Raw genomic sequence first — 23296 nt, 5'->3', positions numbered from 1 at the left:
ATATATATTGTAGATAAGAGACTAAACTGCAGAAAAAAAGTGTCCAGATACTGTAGATAAAATATATAATGTAGATGAAATAGATGGACAAAAAAATGGACAAAAAACCCCCAGCAAATTTGAGCGTGCATAACTATTCACCCCCCCACACAAAGTCAATACTTTGTAGAGCCACCTTTTCCAGCAATAACAGCTGCAAGTCTCTTGGGGTATGTCTCTATAAGCTTGGCACATCTAGCCACTGGGATTTTTCCCCATTCTTCAAGGCAAAACTGCTCCAGCTCCTACAAGTTGGATGGGTTCTGCTGGTGTACAGCAATTTTAAAGTCACACCACAGATTCTCAATTGGATTGAGGTCTGGGCGTTGACTAGGCCATTCCAAGACATTTAAATGTTTCCCCTTAAAGCACTCAAGTGTTGCTTTAACCAGTAATGCATTAGGGGGCGCTATTAAAAATGTTGGATGAAAAACGTTCCCGTTTTAAACAAGATATTTTGTCACAAAAAGATGCTCGTCTATGCATATAATTGACAGCTTTGGAAAGAAAACACTCTGACGTTTCCAAAACTGCATAGATATTGTCTGTGAGTGCCACAGAACTGATGTTACAGGCAAAACCCAGATAAAAATCCAACCAATCGCTTCTTATGAGAAACCAATTGATTACGCTCCCGGATACAGGTTTGCTTGTAACAAGAGGTTAACAGTATGCTTAGGGTCATTATCCTGCTGGAAGGTGAACCTCAGTCCCAGTCTCAAATCTCTGGAAGACTAAAACAGGTATCCATCAATAATTCCCCTGTATTTAGTGTCATCCATCATTCCTTCAATTCTAACCAGTTTCCCAGTCGATGAAAAACATGCCCAAAGCATGATCCTGCCACTACCATATGCTTCACTGTGAGGATGGTTTTCTCGGGGTGATGAGAGGTATTGGGTTTACGGCAGACCTAGTGTTTTCCTTGATTGCCAAAAAGCTACATTTTAGTCTCATTTTACCAGATTACCTTCTTCCATATGTTTGGGGAGTCTCCCGCATGCCATTTGGCGAACAGCAAACATGTTTGCTTATAAAGCCCAGCTCTGTGGAGTGTACGGCTTAAAGTGGTTCTATGGTCAGATACTCCAATCTCCGCAGTGGACCTTTGCAGCTCCTTCAGGGTTGTCTTTGGTCTCTTTGTTGCCTCTCTGATTAATGCCCTCCTTGCCTGGTCTGTGAGTTTTGGTGGGCGACCCTCTCTTGGCAGGTTTGTTGTGGTGCCATATTCTTTACAGTTTTTATAATGGATTTAATGTTGCTCCGTGGGATGTTCAAAGTTTCAGATATTTTTTACTAACCCAACCCTGATCTGTACTTCCCCACAACTTCGTCCCTTTGGGGCCTTTCAGAACAGGTGTATATATACTGACATCACGTGACAGATCATGTGACACTTAGATTGCACACAGGAGGACTTTATTTAACTAATGATGTGACTTCTGAAGGTAATTGGTTGCACCAGATCTTATTTAGGGGTTTCATAGCAAAGGGGAGGGACTTCATACCAAAGGGGAGGGGTTTCATAGCAAAGGGGGTGAATACATATGATCTTATTTAGGGGTTTCATAGCAAAGGGGGTGAATACATATGATCTTATTTAGGGGTTTCATAGCAAAGGGGGTGAATACATATGATCTTATTTAGGGGTTTCATAGCAAAGGGGGTGAATACATATGATCTTATTTAGGGGTTTCATAGCAAAGGGGAGGGGTTTCATAGCAAAGGGGAGGGGCTTCATAGCAAAGGGGAGGGGCTTCATAGCAAAGGGGGTGAATACATATGCATGCACCACTTTTCACATTTTATTGTTTAGAATAATTTTGTAAAAGTATATTTTTTTCATTTCACTTCACCAATTTTTGACTACTTTGTATATGTCCAATACATGACATCCAATAAAAATACAAATATATTTAAATTACAGGTTGTAATGCTAAAAAACATGTAAAAACGCCAAGGCGGATGAATACTTTTGCCCTGTACTGTAGATAAAAAAAATACTGGAAATAAAATAGATATTGTAGATGAAATAGCCTAGATACTGTAGATAAAAGAGACTAGATACTGTAGATAAAAGAGACTAGATACTGTAGATAAAAGAGACTAGATACTGTAGATAAGAGATATATTGTAGATAAAATAAGACTAGAAACTGTAGATGAAAAAGTCTAGATACTGTAGATAAAAGAGACTAGATACTGTAGATAAGAGATATATTGTAGATAAAATAAGACTAGAAACTGTAGATGAAATAGTCTAGATACTGTAGATAAAAGAGACTAGATACTGTAGATAAGAGATATATTGTAGATAAAATAAGACTAGAAACTGTAGATGAAATAGTCTAGATACTGTAGATAAAAGAGACTAGATACTGTAGATAAGAGATATATTGTAGATAAAATAAGACTAGAAACTGTAGATGAAAAAGTCTAGATACTGTAGATAAAAGAGACTATATACTGTCGGTACTAGTCTAACTGTCACCGTGCCGCCCATGCTTGCTGTAGATAATAATGTGTGTGTTGTTTTTCAGTCTCATTGTGCCTAAGCCTCCATCTCCAAGCCTAATCATCACTATATTGATGTGTAAACAAACTGAGATGAATGAAACATCGATATGGCAAGTGGGGGAAAATACATCTTATTGCTTTATGTTTTCAACCCCTGATTGGAGAACCAAAGAGGAATAAATTAGGTTCACCAGACCTCTCATATAACACAATTGAGTTGTGTCAGTTTCATTGCAGCGGTGAGGTGCATTAAGTCTTGAACAGGATTTTTGAGAACTGCTTATGCATTTAAAACACAGAATTAATAAATCCATTCATTTCAGACCACTTGTTCAACTATCATGAATTCCAAACCGTGGGCCCGTTTCACATGATATACAGTACCAGTCAAGAGTTTTAGAGCACCTACTCATTCCAGGGTTTTTCTTTCTTTTTTTAAAGCTATTTTCTACATTGCAGAATAATAATGAAGACATCAAAACTATGCATTAAACACAAATGTGTTAAACAAATCAAAATATATTTTAGATTCTTCAAAGTAGCCACCCTTTGCCTTGATGACAGCTTTGCACACTCTTAGCATTCTCTCAGCCAGTTTAACCTGGTATCCTTTTCCAAAAGTATTGAAGGAGATCCCACATATGCTGAGCACTTGTTGGCTGCTTTTCCTTCACTGCAGTTCAACTCATCCCAAACCATCCCAATTGGGTTTATGTCAGGTGATTGTGGAGGCCAGGTCATCTGGTAAAGCACTCCAACCCTCTCCTTGGTCAAATAGCCCTTACACAGCCTGGAGGTGTGTTGGGTCATTGTCCTGATAAAAAACAAATGATATAAATCTATTGTTCATTGCTCGTGTTTCTTGGCCCAAACAAGTTTCTTCTTCTTGGTGTCCTTTAGTAGTGGTTTCTTTGCAACAATGTTACCATGAAGGCCTTATTCACACAGTCTCCTCAGAAGAGTTGATGTCGAGATGTGTCTTTTACTTGAACTCTGTAAAGCACTTATTTGGGCTGCAATTTGAGGTGCATTTAATTGCCGATTTCTGAGGCTGGGAACTCTAATGAACTTATCCTTTGCAGCAGAGGTAACTCTGGGTCTTCCTTTCCTGTGGCGGTCCTCATGAGAGCCAGGTAACTTCAATGAACTTATCCTTTGCAGCAGAGGTAACTCTGGGTCTTCCTTTCCTGTGGCGGTCCTCATGAGAGCCAGGTAACTTCAATGAACTTATCCTTTGCAGCCGAGGTAACTCTGGGTCTTCCTTTCCTCTGGCGGTCCTCATGAGAGCCAGGTAACTTTAATGAACTTATCCTTTGCAGCAGAGGTAACTCTGGGTCTTCCTTTCCTGTGGCGGTCATCATGAGAGCCAGTTTTCATCATAGAGCTTGATGGTTTTTGCAATTGCACTTTAATTATTATTATTTATTTAAGTTTTTGACATTCTCCAGATTGACAGACCTTCATGTCTTAAAGTAATGATGGACTGTCGTTTCTCTTTGCTTATTTGAGCTGATCTTGCCAAAAAATGGACTTGGTAATTTACCAAATAGGGTTTTGTATACCACCCCTACCTTTTCACAACACAACTGATTGGCTCAAATGCCAATCAAAGAAATTCCACAAATTGGTTAATACATGATTCCATATGTGTTATTTCATCATTTTGATGTTGTCACTATTATTCTACAATAGTAAAAATAAAATAAAAACCTTGAATGAGTAGGCGTGTCCAAACTCTTGACTAGTGCTGTTTATGAAAAAATAAATAGATTTCATACAATAATGTGCCCCAAGTCTTTAAGTCTTGAACAAGTTTTGTAGAATGTATGTTACCGACACTTCAAGCTTTCTTTGTACCCCCTACCCATTTCAAACAGACAACCTGGACCTGTGAACAGAAGGTCGAAAGAAGACTTACACTTTCCACTGGTAGACGGTAACAGGAGGGTTAGCGTCAGCATTGCAGGTGAGGCTGACATCCTGACGGTCCAGATACCAGTTACCATCGAAGCCCTCAATCTTCACCTCCGGTTCATCTGTCAGAGAGAGAGAGAGAGAGATGGTGTCAGAATAGTACAGTATGTTTCTCATTCCACAACGCTGACTCGAGCCTTGTTACCAATTGTATTAACCCACATATTTTCCTTTTCATTCTTTTCTCTAGAGGATCACCACACTACCCTCTAGAGATCACCACACTACCCTCTAGAGATCACCACACCACCCTCTAGAGATCACCACACCACACTACCCTCTAGAGATCACCACACTACCCTCTAGAGATCACCACACCACACTACCCTCTAGAGATCACCACACCACACTACCCTCTAGAGATCACCACACCACACTACCCTCTAGAGATCACCACACTACCCTCTAGAGATCACCACACCACACTACCCCCTAGAGATCACCACACCACCCTGTATAGATCACCACACCACACTCTAGAGATCACCACACCACACTACCCTCTAGAGATCACCACACCACACTACCCCCTAGAGATCACCACACTACCCTCTAGAGATCACCACACTACCCTCTAGAGATCACCACACTACCCTCTAGAGATCACCACACCACACTACCCTCTATAGATCACCACACCACACTACCCTCTAGAGATCACCACACCACACTACCCTCTAGAGATCACCACACCACCCTCTATAGATCACCACACCACACTCTAGAGATCGCCACACCACACTACCCTCTAGAGATCACCACACCACACTACCCTCTAGAGATCACCACACTACCCTCTAGAGATCAACACACCACACTACCCTCTAGAGATCACCACACTACCCTCTATAGATCACCACACCACACTACCCTCTAGAGATCACCACACCACACTACCCTCTAGAGATCACCACACCACCCTCTATAGATCACCACACCACACTACCCTCTAGAGATCAACACACCACCCTCTAGAGATCACCACACCACCCTCTAGAGATCACCACACCACCCTCTAGAGAACACCACACCACACTACCCTCTAGAGATCAACATACCACACTACCCTCTAGAGATCAACACACTACCCTCTAGAGATCACCACACTACACTACCCTCTATAGATCACCACACCACACTACCCTCTAGAGATCACCACACTACCCTCTAGAGATCACCACACCACACTACCCTCTAGAGATCACCACACCACACTACCCTCTAGAGATCACCACACCACACTACCCTCTAGAGATCACCACACTACCCTCTAGAGATCACCACACCACCCTGTATAGATCACCACACCACACTCTAGAGATCACCACACCACACTACCCTCTAGAGATCACCACACCACACTACCCTCTAGAGATCACCACACCACACTACCCCCTAGAGATCACCACACTACCCTCTAGAGATCACCACACTACCCTCTAGAGATCACCACACTACCCTCTAGAGATCACCACACCACACTACCCTCTAGAGATCACCACACCACACCACGCTCGAGACATCACCACACTACCCTCTAGAGATCACCACACTACACTACTCTCTAGAGATCACCACACCACACTACCCTCTAGAGATCACCACACCACACTACCCTCTAGAGATCACCACACCACACTACCCTCTAGAGATCACCACACCACACTACCCTCTAGAGATCACCACACCACCCTCTAGAGATCACCACACTACCCTCTAGAGATCACCACACCACACCACCTTCTAGAGATCACCACACTACCCTCTAGAGATCACCACACCACCCTCTAGAGATCACCACACCACCCTCTAGAGATCACCACACCACCCTCTAGAGATCACCACACGACACTACCCTCTAGAGATCACCACACTACCCTCTAGAGATCACCACACTACCCTCTAGAGATCACCACACCACACTACCCTCTAGAGATCACCACACTACCCTCTAGAGATCACCACACTACCCTCTAGAGATCACCACACTACCCTCTAGAGATCACCACACTACCCTCTAGAGATCACCACACCACACCACCCTCTAGAGATCACCACACCACCCTCTAGAGATCACCACACCACACCACCTTCTAGAGATCACCACACTACCCTCTAGAGATCACCACACCACCCTCTAGAGATCACCACACCACACTACCCTCTAGAGATCACCACACTACCCTCTAGAGATCACCACACCACACTACCCTCTAGAGATCACCACACCACACTACCCTCTATAGATCACCACACCACACTACCCTCTAGAGATCACCACACCACACTACCCTCTAGAGATCACCACACTACACTACCCTCTATAGATCACCACACCACACTACCCTCTAGAGATCACCACACTACCCTCTAGAGATCACCACACCACACTACCCTCTAGAGATCACCACACTACCCTCTAGAGATCAACACACCACACTACCCTCTAGAGATCACCACACTACCCTCTATAGATCACCACACCACACTACCCTCTAGAGATCACCACACCACACTACCCTCTAGAGATCACCACACCACCCTCTATAGATCACCACACCACACTACCCTCTAGAGATCAACACACCACCCTCTAGAGATCACCACACCACCCTCTAGAGATCACCACACCACACTACCCTCTAGAGATCACCACACCACACTACCCTCTAGAGATCACCACACCACACTACCCTCTAGAGATCACCACACCACCCCCTAGAGAACACCACACCACCCTATAGAGATCACCACACTAGCCTCTAGAGATCACCACACCACCCTCTAGAGATCACCACACCACCCTCTAGAGAACACCACACCACACTACCCTCTAGAGATCAACACACCACACTACCCTCTAGAGATCAACACACTACCCTCTAGAGATCACCACACTACACTACCCTCTATAGATCACCACACCACACTACCCTCTAGAGATCACCACACTACCCTCTAGAGATCACCACACCACACTACCCTCTAGAGATCACCACACCACACTACCCACTAGAGATCACCACACCACACTACCCTCTAGAGATCACCACACCACACTACCCCTAGAGATCACCACACCACCCTGTATAGATCACCACACCACACTCTAGAGATCACCACACCACACTACCCTCTAGAGATCACCACACCACACTACCCTCTAGAGATCACCACACCACACTACCCCCTAGAGATCACCACACCACACTACCCCCTAGAGATCACCACACTACCCTCTAGAGATCACCACACTACCCTCTAGAGATCACCACACCACACTACCCTCTAGAGATCACCACACCACACCACGCTCGAGACATCACCACACTACCCTCTAGAGATCACCACACTACACTACCCTCTAGAGATCACCACACCACACTACCCTCTAGAGATCACCACACCACACTACCCTCTAGAGATCACCACACCACACTACCCTCTAGAGATCACCACACCACACTACCCTCTAGGGATCACCACACTACCCTCTAGAGATCACCACACCACACTACCCTCTAGAGATCACCACACCACCCTCTAGAGATCACCACACCACACTACCCTCTAGAGATCACCACACCACACCACCTTCTAGAGATCACCACACTACCCTCTAGAGATCACCACACCACCGTCTAGAGATCACCACACCACCCTCTAGAGATCACCACACCACCCTCTAGAGATCACCACACCACACTACCCTCTAGAGATCACCACACTACCCTCTAGAGATCACCACACTACCCTCTAGAGATCACCACACCACCCTCTAGAGATCACCACACCACACCACCTTCTAGAGATCACCACACTACCCTCTAGAGATCACCACACCACCCTCTAGAGATCACCACACCACACTACCCTCTAGAGATCACCACACCACACTACCCTCTAGAGATCACCACACCACACTACCCTCTATAGATCACCACACCACACTACCCTCTAGAGATCACCACACCACACTACCCTCTATAGATCACCACACTACACTACCCTCTATAGATCACCACACCACACTACCCTCTAGAGATCACCACACCACACTACCCTCTAGAGATCACCACACCACACTACCCTCTAGAGATCACCACACCACACTACCCTCTAGAGATCACCACACTACCCTCTAGAGATCACCACACCACACTACCCCCTAGAGATCACCACACCACCCTGTATAGATCACCACACCACACTACCCTCTAGAGATCACCACACCACACTACCCCCTAGAGATCACCACACCACACTACCCCCTAGAGATCACCACACTACCCTCTAGAGATCACCACACCACACTACCCTCTAGAGATCACCACACCACACTACCCTCTAGAGATCACCACACCACACTACCCTCTAGAGATCACCACACCACCCCCTAGAGAACACCACACCACCCTATAGAGATCACCACACTAGCCTCTAGAGATCACCACACCACCCTCTAGAGATCACCACACCACCCTCTAGAGAACACCACACCACACTACCCTCTAGAGATCAACACACCACACTACCCTCTAGAGATCAACACACTACCCTCTAGAGATCACCACACTACACTACCCTCTATAGATCACCACACCACACTACCCTCTAGAGATCACCACACTACCCTCTAGAGATCACCACACCACACTACCCTCTAGAGATCACCACACCACACTACCCACTAGAGATCACCACACCACACTACCCTCTAGAGATCACCACACCACACTACCCCCTAGAGATCACCACACCACCCTGTATAGATCACCACACCACACTCTAGAGATCACCACACCACACTACCCTCTAGAGATCACCACACCACACTACCCTCTAGAGATCACCACACCACACTACCCCCTAGAGATCACCACACCACACTACCCCCTAGAGATCACCACACTACCCTCTAGAGATCACCACACTACCCTCTAGAGATCACCACACCACACTACCCTCTAGAGATCACCACACCACACCACGCTCGAGACATCACCACACTACCCTCTAGAGATCACCACACTACACTACCCTCTAGAGATCACCACACCACACTACCCTCTAGAGATCACCACACCACACTACCCTCTAGAGATCACCACACCACACTACCCTCTAGAGATCACCACACCACACTACCCTCTAGGGATCACCACACTACCCTCTAGAGATCACCACACCACACTACCCTCTAGAGATCACCACACCACCCTCTAGAGATCACCACACCACACTACCCTCTAGAGATCACCACACCACACCACCTTCTAGAGATCACCACACTACCCTCTAGAGATCACCACACCACCGTCTAGAGATCACCACACCACCCTCTAGAGATCACCACACCACCCTCTAGAGATCACCACACCACACTACCCTCTAGAGATCACCACACTACCCTCTAGAGATCACCACACTACCCTCTAGAGATCACCACACCACCCTCTAGAGATCACCACACCACACCACCTTCTAGAGATCACCACACTACCCTCTAGAGATCACCACACCACCCTCTAGAGATCACCACACCACACTACCCTCTAGAGATCACCACACCACACTACCCTCTAGAGATCACCACACCACACTACCCTCTATAGATCACCACACCACACTACCCTCTAGAGATCACCACACCACACTACCCTCTATAGATCACCACACTACACTACCCTCTATAGATCACCACACCACACTACCCTCTAGAGATCACCACACCACACTACCCTCTAGAGATCACCACACCACACTACCCTCTAGAGATCACCACACCACACTACCCTCTAGAGATCACCACACTACCCTCTAGAGATCACCACACCACACTACCCCCTAGAGATCACCACACCACCCTGTATAGATCACCACACCACACTACCCTCTAGAGATCACCACACCACACTACCCCCTAGAGATCACCACACCACACTACCCCCTAGAGATCACCACACTACCCTCTAGAGATCACCACACTACCCTCTATAGATCACCACACCACACTACCCTCTAGAGATCACCACACCACACTACCCTCTAGAGATCACCACACCACACTACCCTCTAGAGATCACCACACCACCCTCTATAGATCGCCACACCACACTCTAGAGATCGCCACACCACACTACCCTCTAGAGATCACCACACTACCCTCTAGAGATCAACACACCACACTACCCTCTAGAGATCACCACACTACCCTCTAGAGATCACCACACCACACTACCCTCTAGAGATCACCACACCACACTACCCTCTAGAGATCAACACACCACACTACCCTCTAGAGATCACCACACTACCCTCTAGAGATCACCACACTACCCCCTAGAGATCACCACACCACCCTCTAGAGATCACCACACCACACTACCCTCTAGAGATCACCACACCACACTACCCTCTAGAGATCACCACACCACACTACGCTCGAGACATCACCACACTACCCTCTAGAGATCACCACACTACACTACCCTCTAGAGATCACCACACTACACTACCCTCTAGACATCACCACACTACCCTCTAGAGATCACCACACTACCCTCTAGAGATAACCACACTACCCTCTAGAGATCACCACACTACCCTCTAGAGATCACCACACTACCCTCTAGAGATCACCACACTACCCTCTAGAGATCACCACACTACCCTCTAGAGATCACCACACTACCCTCTAGAGATCACCACACCACCCTCTAGAGAACACCACACCACCCTATAGAGATCACCACACCACACCACCCTATAGAGATCACCACACCACACTACCCTCTAGAGATCACCACACTACCCTCTAGAGATCACCACACTACCCTCTAGAGATCACCACACCACACTACCCTCTAGAGATCACCACACCACCCTCTAGAGATCACCACACCACACCACCTTCTAGAGATCACCACACTACCCTCTAGAGATCACCACACCACCCTCTAGAGATCACCACACCACACTACCCTCTAGAGATCACCACACTACCCTCTAGAGATCACCACACTACCCTCTAGAGATCACCACACCACACTACCCTCTAGAGATCACCACACCACACTACCCTCTATAGATCACCACACCACACTACCCTCTAGAGATCACCACACCACACTACCCTCTAGAGATCACCACACTACACTACCCTCTATAGATCACCACACCACACTACCCTCTAGAGATCACCACACCACACTACCCTCTAGAGATCACCACACCACACTACCCTCTAGAGATCACCACACCACACTACCCTCTAGAGATCACCACACCACACTACCCTCTAGAGATCACCACACTACCCTCTAGAGATCACCACACCACACTACCCCCTAGAGATCACCACACCACCCTGTATAGATCACCACACCACACTCTAGAGATCACCACACCACACTACCCTCTAGAGATCACCACACCACACTACCCCCTAGAGATCACCACACTACCCCCTAGAGATCACCACACTACCCTCTAGAGATCACCACACTACCCTCTAGAGATCACCACACTACCCTCTAGAGATCACCACACCACACTACCCTCTATAGATCACCACACCACACTACCCTCTAGAGATCACCACACCACACTACCCTCTAGAGATCACCACACCACCCTCTATAGATCACCACACCACACTCTAGAGATCGCCACACCACACTACCCTCTAGAGATCACCACACTACCCTCTAGAGATCAACACACCACACTACCCTCTAGAGATCACCACACTACCCTCTAGAGATCACCACACCACACTACCCTCTAGAGATCACCACACCACACTACCCTCTAGAGATCAACACACCACACTACCCTCTAGAGATCACCACACTACCCTCTAGAGATCACCACACTACCCCCTAGAGATCACCACACCACCCTCTAGAGATCACCACACCACACTACCCTCTAGAGATCACCACACCACACTACCCTCTAGAGATCACCACACCACACTACGCTCGAGACATCACCACACTACCCTCTAGAGATCACCACACTACACTACCCTCTAGAGATCACCACACTACACTACCCTCTAGACATCACCACACTACCCTCTAGAGATCACCACACTACCCTCTAGAGATAACCACACTACCCTCTAGAGATCACCACACTACCCTCTAGAGATCACCACACTACCCTCTAGAGATCACCACACTACCCTCTAGAGATCACCACACTACCCTCTAGAGATCACCACACTACCCTCTAGAGATCACCACACTACCCTCTAGAGATCACCACACCACCCTCTAGAGAACACCACACCACCCTATAGAGATCACCACACCACACCACCCTATAGAGATCACCACACCACACTACCCTCTAGAGATCACCACACCACACCACGCTCGAGACATCACCACACTACCCTCTAGAGATCACCACACTACACTACCCTCTAGAGATCACCACATTACCCTCTAGAGATCACCACACCACCCTCTAGAGATCACCACACCACACCACCCTATAGAGATCACCACACTACCCTCTAGAGATCACCACACCACACTACCCTCTAGAGATCACCACACCACCCTCTAGAGATCACCACACCACACTACCCTCTAGAGATCACCACACCACACCACCCTCTAGAGATCACCACACCACCCTCTAGAGATCACCACACCACACCACCCTCTAGAGATCACCACACTACCCTCTAGAGATCACCACACCACCCTCTAGAGATCACCACACCACCCTCTAGAGATCACCACACCACCCTCTAGAGATCACCACACCACACTACCCTCTAGAGATCACCACACTACCCTCTAGAGATCACCATACTACCCTCTAGAGATCACCACACCACACTACCCTCTAGAGATCACCACACCACACTACCCTCTATAGATCACCACACCACACTACCCTCTAGAGATCACCACACCACACTACCCTCTAGAGATCACCAAACCACCCTCTATAGATCACCACACCACACTCTAGAGATCACCACACCACACTACCCTCTAGAGATCACCACACCACACTACCCTCTAGAGATCACCACACTACCCTCTAGAGATCAACACACCACACTACCCTCTAGAGATCACCACACTACCCTCTAGAGATCACCACACCACACTACCCTCTAGAGATCACCACACCACACTACCCTCTAGAGATCACCACACCACCCTCTAGAGAACACCACACCACCCTATAGAGATCACCACACTAGCCTCTAGAGATCACCACACCACCCTCTAGAGATCACCACACCACCCTCTAGAGAACACCACACCACACTACCCTCTAGAGATCAACACACCACACTACCCTCTAGAGATCAACACACTACCCTATAGAGATCACCACACCACCCTATAGAGATCACCACACCACACTACCCTCTAGAGATCACCACACTACCCTCTAGAGATCACCACACCACACTACCCTCTAGAGATCACCACACCACACTACCCTCTAGAGATCACCACACTACACTACCCTCTAGAGATCACCACACTACACTACCCTCTAGAGATCACCACACTACACTACCCTCTAGAGATCACCACACTACCCTCTAGAGATCACCACACTACCCTCTAGAGATCACCACACTACCCTCTAGAGATAACCACACTACCCTCTAGAGATCACCACACTACCCTCTAGAGATCACCACACTACCCTCTAGAGATCACCACACCACACTACGCTCGAGACATCACCACACCACACTACCCTCTAGAGATCAACACATAGGGACCGTCAGCAGAAGCCCCAGCTGTTTTTGCCTCAGGGCCACTGTTCATTTTATAATTGTTCAGTTTGAGTGTGAACAGGAAGCTTTGGTAAAAATACCAGCCAGCATCTAAAAGACACCATAATATAATCTATGCAGCACCACATTCACAGAGTTATTATGTATTTCATGACAACAGTGAATAGCAGGATGTCCTATAACAGCATGTTACTATACCACCTGCAGAACAGAACAGTGAATAGCAGGATGTCCTATAACAGCATGTTACTATACCACCTGCAGAACAGAACAGTGAATAGCAGGATGTCCTATAACAGCATGTTACTATACCACCTGCAGAACAGAACAGTGAATAGCAGGATGTCCTATAACAGCATGTTACTATACCACCTGCAGAACAGAACAGTGAATAGCAGGATGTCCTATAACAGCATGTTACTATACCACCTGCAGAACAGAACAGTGAATAGCAGGATGTCCTATAACAGCATGTTACTATACCACCTGCAGAACAGAACAGTGAATAGCAGGATGTCCTATAACAGCATGTTACTATACCACCTGCAGAACAGACCAGAACTGAGCAGAACAGAGCAGAACAGAACATAGCAGAACATAGCAGAACAGAGCAGAGCAGAACGGAGCAGAGCAGAATGGAGCAGAACAGAGCTGAATAGAACAGAACAGAGCAGAACAGAACATAGCAGAACAGAACAGACCAGAACAGACCAGAACTGAGCAGAACAGACCAGAACTGAGCAGAACAGAATAGAGCAGAATAGAGCAGAACAGAATAGAGCAGAACAGAGCAGAACAGAACAGAGCAGAGCAGAATGGAGCAGAACAGAGCTGAATAGAACAGAACATAGCAGAACAGAACCGAGCAGAACATAGCAGAACAGAATGGAGCAGAACAGAAAATAACAGAACAGAGCAGAACAGAGCAGAACAGAATAGAACAGAAAAGAACAGAACAGAATAGCAGAATAGAACAGAACAGAGCAGAATGGAGCAGAACAGAGCAGAGCAGGACAGAACAGAGCAGAACAGAACAGAGCAGAACAGAAAATAATAGAACAGAGCAGAACAGAGCAGAACAGAGCAGAACAGAACAGAGCAGAGCAGGACAGAACATAATAGAACAGAGCAGAACAGAAGAGCAGAACAGAACAGAAGAAGAGAACAGAACAGAATAGAAGAATAGAACAGAATAGAACAGAATAGAACATAATAGAACAGAAGAGAACAGAAGAATAGAACAGAATAGAACAGAACAGAATAGAGCAGAACAGAGGAGAACAGAATAGAGCAGAACAGAGCAGAATAGAATAGAACAGAATAGAGGAGAACAGAATAGAGCAGAACAGAGCAGAATAGAATAGAACAGAATAGAGGAGAACAGAATAGAGCAGAACAGAGCAGAAGAATAGAACAGAATAGAACAGAATAGAGGATAACAGAAGAATAGAACAGAAGAATAGAACAGAAGAATAGAACAGAATAGAGCAGAACAGAGCAGAACAGAATAGAGCAGAATAGAGGATAACAGAATAGAGCAGAACAGTGCAGAAGAATAGAACAGAATAGAGGATAACAGAAGAATAGAACAGAAGAATAGAACAGAAGAATAGAACAGAATAGAGCAGAACAGAGCAGAACAGAATAGAGCAGAATAGAGGATAACAGAATAGAGCAGAACAGTGCAGAAGAATAGAACAGAATAGAACAGAACAGAGGAGAACAGAATAGAGCAGAACAGAGCAGAATAGAATAGAACAGAATAGAGCAGAACAGAGCAGAATAGAATAGAACAGAATAGAGGAGAACAGAATAGAGCAGAACAGAGCAGAAGAATAGAACAGAATAGAACAGAATAGAGGATAACACAATAGAGCAGAACAGAAGAATAGAACAGAAGAATAGAACAGAATAGAACAGAATAGAGGAGAACAGAATAGAGTAGAACAGAATATAATAGAACAGAAGAATAGAACAGAATAGAGGATAACAAAATAGAACAGAATAGAACAGAATAGAACAGAATAGAACAGAAGAATAGAACAGAATAGAACAGAATAGAGGAGAACAGAATAGAGCAGAACAGAAGAATAGAACAGAAGAATAGAACAGAAGAATAGAACAGAATAGAGCAGAATAGAACAGAAGAATAGAACAGAAGAATAGAACAGAATAGAACAGAATAGAACAGAATAGAACAGAATAGAGCAGAACAGAAGAATAGAACAGAATAGAACAGAATAGAGGATAACAGAATAGAGCAGAACAGTGCAGAATAGAACAGAAGAATAGAACAGAATAGAGCAGAACAGAACAGAAGAATAAAACATAATAGAACAGAATAGAACAGAATAGAGCAGAACAGAACAGAAGAATAGAACAGAATAGAACAGAATAAAGCAGAACAGTGCAGAATAGAACAGAAGAATAGAACAGAATAGAGCAGAACAGAATAGAACAGAATAGAACAGAATAGAACAGAATAGAGCAGAACAGAAGAATAGAACAGAATAGAACAGAATAGAAGAATAGAACAGAATAGAACAGAATAGAAGAATAGAACAGAATAGAACAGAATAGAACAGAATATAACAGAATAGAACAGAATAGAGGATAACAGAATAGAGCAGAACAGTGCAGAACAGAACAGAAGAATAGAACAGAATAGAACAGAATAGAACAGAAGAATAGAACAGAATAGAACAGAATAGAACAGAATAGAACAGAATAGAGCAGAACAGAAGAATAGAACAGAATAGAGCAGAATAGAACAGAATAGAGCAGAACAGTGCAGAACAGAACAGTGCAGAACAGAACAGAATAGAACAGAATAGAGCAGAACAGAAGAATAGAACAGAATAGAACAGAATAGAACAGAATAGAGGATAACAGAATAGAGCAGAACAGAACAGAATAGAACAGAATAGAACAGAATAGAGCAGAACAGAAGAATAGAACAGAATAGAACAGAATAGAAGAATAGAACAGAATAGAACAGAATAGAACAGAATAGAACAGAATAGAGCAGAACAGAAGAATAGAACAGAATAGAGCAGAACAGAAGAATAGAACAGAATAGAACAGAATAGAACAGAATAGAGGATAACAGAATAGAGCAGAACAGAACAGAATAGAACAGAATAGAACAGAATAGAGCAGAACAGAAGAATAGAACAGAATAGAACAGAATAGAAGAATAGAACAGAATAGAACAGAATAGAAGAATAGAACAGAATAGAACAGAATAGAACAGAATAGAGGATAACAGAATAGAGCAGAACAGAACAGAATAGAACAGAATAGAACAGAATAGAGCAGAACAGAAGAATAGAACAGAATAGAACAGAATAGAAGAATAGAACAGAATAGAACAGAATAGAACAGAATAGAACAGAATAGAGCAGAACAGAAGAATAGAACAGAATAGAACAGAATAGAAGAATAGAACAGAATAGAACAGAATAGAACAGAATAGAAGAATAGAACAGAATAGAACAGAATAGAGGATAACAGAATAGAGCAGAACAGTGCAGAACAGAACAGAAGAATAGAACAGAATAGAACAGAATAGAACAGAAGAATAGAACAGAATAGAACAGAAGAATAGAACAGAATAGAGCAGAACAGTGCAGAACAGAACAGTGCAGAACAGAACAGAAGAATAGAACAGAATAGAACAGAATAGAAGAATAGAACAGAATAGAACAGAATAGAAGAATAGAACAGAATAGAACAGAATAGAAGAATAGAACAGAATAGAACAGAATAGAGGATAACAGAATAGAGCAGAACAGTGCAGAACAGAACAGAAGAATAGAACAGAATAGAACAGAATAGAACAGAAGAATATAACAGAATAGAACAGAATAGAGCAGAACAGAAGAATAGAACAGAATAGAGCAGAATAGAACAGAATAGAACAGAATAGAACAGAATAGAGCAGAACAGTGCAGAACAGAACAGAAGAATAGAACAGAATAGAACAGAATAGAGCAGAACAGAATAGAACAGAATAGAACAGAAGAATAGAACAGAATAGAGCAGAACAGAAGAATAGAACAGAATAGAACAGAATAGAGCAGAACAGAATAGAACAGAATAGAGCAGAACAGAAGAATAGAACAGAATAGAACAGAATAGAACAGAATAGAACATAATAGAGCAGAACAGAACAGAATAGAGCAGAATAGAACAGAATAGAACAGAACATAGAGGATAACAGAAGAATAGAACAGAATAGAACAGAATAGAACAGAATAGGGTTAGGGTTAGGGTGATGAACGATGAACAGAAGAATAGAACAGAATAGAGGATAACAGAAGAATAGAACAGAATAGAACAGAACAGAACAATAGAACAGAATAGAACAGAAGAATAGAACAGAATAGAGCAGAACAGAATAATAGAACAGAATAGAACAGAACAGAAGAATAGAACAGAATAGAACAGAATAGAGGATAACAGAAGAATAGAACAGAATAGAACAGAACAGAACAATAGAACAGAATAGAACAGAAGAATAGAACAGAATAGAGCAGAACAGAATAATAGAACAGAATAGAACAGAACAGAAGAATAGAACAGAATAGAACAGAATAGAACAGAACAGAAGAATAGAACAGAATAGAACAGAATAGAACAGAACAGAAGAATAGAACAGAATAGAGCAGAACAGAAGAATAGAACAGAAGAATAGAACAGAATAGAACAGAATAGAACAGAATAGAATAGAACAGAAGAATAGAACAGAAGAATAGAACAGAATAGAACAGAATAGAACAGAACAGAAGAATAGAACAGAATAGAACAGAATAGAACAGAACAGAAGAATAGAACAGAATAATAGAACAGAATAGAACAGAATAGAACAGAACAGAAGAATAGAACAGAATAGAACAGAATAGAACAGAACAGAAGAATAGAACAGAATAGAACAGAACAGAAGAATAGAACAGAATAGAACAGAACAGAAGAATAGAACAGAAGAATAGAACAGAATAGAACAGAATATAACAGAACAGAAGAATAGAACAGAATAGAACAGAATAGAACAGAATAGAACAGAACAGAAGAATAGAACAGAATAGAACAGAACAGAAGAATAGAACAGAATAGAACAGAACAGAAGAATAGAACAGAATAGAACAGAATAGAACAGAAGAATAGAACAGAATAGAACAGAACAGAAGAATAGAACAGAATAGAACAGAATAGAACAGAAGAATAGAACAGAATAGAACAGAACAGAAGAATAGAACAGAATAGAACAGAATAGAACAGAAGAATAGAACAGAATAGAACAGAACAGAAGAATAGAACAGAATAGAACAGAACAGAAGAATAGAACAGAATAGAACAGAACAGAAGAATAGAACAGAATAGAACAGAAGAATAGAACAGAATAGAACAGAACAGAAGAATAGAACAGAATAGAAGAATAGAACAGAACAGAAGAATAGAACAGAACAGAAGAATAGAACAGAATAGAACAGAACAGAAGAATAGAACAGAATAGAAGAATAGAACAGAACAGAAGAATAGAACAGAATAGAGCAGAACAGAAGAATAGAACAGAATAGAACGATGAACAGTTAAAACCAGTGAGTGGCCATGCTATTGCCTCTGACCTGAATTCCCTGACCAGAATATATTTATTTTCTGTCCTGATGATTCTACATGTTGAGACACCACAGCTATCATCTGCTTTCAGGCCTACTGCTATATTTCCTCTATAAGACGATATGAATCATGTACTTCCACTCACAGACTATATGAATCATGTACTTCCACTCACAGACGATATGAATCATGTAGACTAGCTCTTCCTGCTGTTGATTTAAGCAGATAGGCTGACCCAGGAAATGACACACTATTCACTACATAGTGCCCTACATAGAACCTCCCTATAATTTAACTAAAATTATTTTGACAACAAAGCCATAGGCTCTGACATAGTGCATTGATCAAAAGTAATGCAGTACAATAGCAAATAGGGTACCTTTGCAGATGCCCCAGTCAGAGACTCTCCACACTGTGGTTTAGGGTTCTATTTCAGATGCCCCAGTAAGAGACTCTTCACACTGAGGTTTAGGGTTCTATTTCAGATGCCCCAGTCAGAGACTCTCCACACTGTGGTTTAGGGTTCTATTTCAGATGCCCCAGTCAGAGACTCTTCACACTGAGGTTTAGGGTTCTATTTCAGATGCCCCAGTCAGAGACTCTCCACACTGTGGTTTAGGGTTCTATTTCAGATGCCCCAGTCAGAGACTCTTCACACTGAGGTTTAGGGTTCTATTTCAGATGCCCCAGTCAGAGACTCTCCACACTGTGGTTTAGGGTTCTATTTCAGATGCCCCAGTCAGAGACTCTTCACACTGTGGTTTAGGGTTCTATTTCAGATGCCCCAGTCAGAGACTCTCCACACTGTGGTTTAGGGTTCTATTGCAGATGCCCCAGTCAGAGACTCTCCACACTGTGGTTTAGGGTTCTATTTCAGATGCCCCAGTCAGAGACTCTTCACACTGAGGTTTAGGGTTCTATTTCAGATGCCCCAGTCAGAGACTCTTCACACTGAGGTTTAGGGTTCTATTTCAGATGCCCCAGTCAGAGACTCTCCACACTGTGGTTTAGGGTTCTATTTCAGATGCCCCAGTCAGAGACTCTTCACACTGAGGTTTAGGGTTCTATTTCAGATGCCCCAGTCAGAGACTCTCCACACTGTGGTTTAGGGTTCTATTTCAGATGCCCCAGTCAGAGACTCTTCACACTGAGGTTTAGGGTTCTATTTTAGATGCCCCAGTCAGAGACTCTTCACACTGTGGTTTAGGGTTCTCTTTCAGATGCCCCAGTAAGAGACTCGTGAGCCATCGTGCCATCGTGCATACATTTATTTTGTCCCCCCACACCAAACGCGATCACGACACACAGGTTAAAATATCAAAACAAACTCTGAACCAATTACATTAATTTGGGGACAGGTTGAAAAGCATTAAACATGTATGGCAATTTAGCTAGCTGGCTTGCACCTGATAGCTAATTTGTCCTTTTTAGTTAGCTGCTGTTGCTAGATAATTTGTCCTGGGATATAAACCTTGAGTTGTTATTTTACCTGAAATGCACAAGGACCTCTACCCTGCCAATTAATCCACACATAAAACTGTCAACCGAATCGTTTCTAGTCATCTCTCTTCCTTCCAGGCCTTTTCTTCTCTGGACTTTATATTGCGGTTGGCAACTATCATAAATTAGGTGCATTACCGCCACTGACCTCGTTCGTCTTTCAGTCACCCACGTGGGTATAAACCAATGAGGAGATGGCACCTGGGTACCTGCTTCTATAAACCAATGAGGAGATGGCACCTGGGTACCTGCTTCTATAAACCAATGAGGAGATGGCACCTGGGTACCTGCTTCTATAAACCAATGAGGATATGGCACCTGGGTACCTGCTTCTATAAACCAATGAGGAGAGGCAGGACTTGCAGTGTGATCTGCGCGAGCGGTTTAGTCAGCCTGTTAGGTTAAATACATGTTTAAATAAAGGTTGATTGGTTGATTGATTGACATGAAAATAACTGCGATAACTCACATTGCACGTTGAGCACGACACTGTCTGTAATCCTCTCGTTGTTGTAGGTTACGATGCAGGTGAGTTTCTGTTTGTGTGTCTCTCTGCTCGGCACGACCACATAGTTGCTCCTAACGGTCACCGTGCCGTTGGCATTCTGCGTCTCTTGGAACGTGGCTTCGCCCTTCAGCCTCGTGTCCCACTTGATCACACTCTGAGGCTTTCCATTGGCCGAGAGGCAGGTCGCCACAGTCATCTTCCGCTTCTGGGGGCGGGCCACGATGGTGGGCGTGGTCAAGGTCATTCGGGTCTGAGGTCGAGCTGGAAGGAAAGAGCGATAATAAACGTGAACAAAACAAACAAAGTGATTAACGCTCATGACACTAACTTGAATTACCAATGGGGGTCATTTTAACACCAAGAAGAAACTATTGAAAAGCAACAATCATAGCAAAATACAAATGTATTTCCTATCAAAACATCATAAAGGGACGAGTCTTAAAAGAAGGCTGGAAACAAGGCTCTTTCTTGATTTAAATCAAATAAGCAAAGTGATTAAAGGGTGGCAAGGGTTTTTATTAAAAGTGAAGGAAAAATCAAATGAAAAAGTTCTACTGGTCTAATTAGTTTGTTTTGAATGCACCACGTCTCAATGCCGATGCCCTTCATTTTTAAATATAGCTTTCTGTGAAGTAAATTACTTTTTGGATTGTGTGGATTTTTCTGTCAATATAATTCCCATCTAGGTTTATAATTATTTCAACTTCACGTCAACGTTAAGCCTCAGATGAACTGATAACTATTTGAAATGTATGAATCTCGGGTGGGAGAAAGATGAAAACAGGTTTTGTGATGATTTAAATCAACGAAGGAACGTCCCTCCCTGACGTGCTCAAAGCCAAACCCAGTTGTCAGAAAGCCTCAACAGATGGAGGAGCTTTCCAAAAGAACAACATCTTCCTTTGAGGGCTGGCAATTAGCAATTTACTACAGTGACATCAAAAGGCTCAGGTAAGCACGGGAGAAAGCTCACATGGGAAACTGTAGCTGTGGAGCAGACAAAGAGCAGTAGATAGCTATCCGCGGCTCTTCATATCATAGCTATGATATTTTTATTTATTTTTTATTTCACCTTTATTTAACCAGGTAGGGAAGTTGAGAACAAGTTCTCATTTACAATTGCGACCTGGCCAAGATAAAGCAAAGCAGTTCGACAGATACAACGACAGAGTTACACATGGAGTAAAACAAACATACAGTCAAAAATACAGTATAAACAAGCCTATATACAATGTGAGCAAATGAGGTGAGAAGGGAGGTAAAGGCAAAAAAGGCCATGGTGGCAAAGTAAATACAATATAGCAAGTAAAACACTGGAATGGTAGATTTGCAATGGAAGAATGTGCAAAGTAGAAA

At 43.8% G+C, this 23296-nt stretch overlaps 1 protein-coding gene across 1 annotated transcript in view; it reads right to left on the bottom strand.

The window, feature by feature from the left end:
• nectin1b (nectin cell adhesion molecule 1b) overlaps positions 1-23296 on the bottom strand; it is a 180102-nt gene that overhangs the window by 55304 nt on the left and 101502 nt on the right. Inside the window, exons 3-4 of the mRNA XM_046293577.1 lie at positions 21902-22201; positions 4474-4591 (exon numbers count right to left, since the gene is read on the bottom strand). Of these exons, the coding sequence (XP_046149533.1) occupies positions 4474-4591; positions 21902-22201 (418 nt within the window). The remainder of the gene's footprint in view (positions 1-4473; positions 4592-21901; positions 22202-23296) is intronic.

Source organism: Oncorhynchus gorbuscha, linkage group LG13 (assembly GCF_021184085.1).
Source record: "Oncorhynchus gorbuscha isolate QuinsamMale2020 ecotype Even-year linkage group LG13, OgorEven_v1.0, whole genome shotgun sequence".
In the NCBI taxonomy this organism is placed as follows: Eukaryota; Metazoa; Chordata; class Actinopteri; order Salmoniformes; family Salmonidae; genus Oncorhynchus; species Oncorhynchus gorbuscha.
The sequence above is the reverse complement of the archived record's forward strand: the minus strand, read 5'-3'. Positions and strand labels throughout refer to the sequence as shown.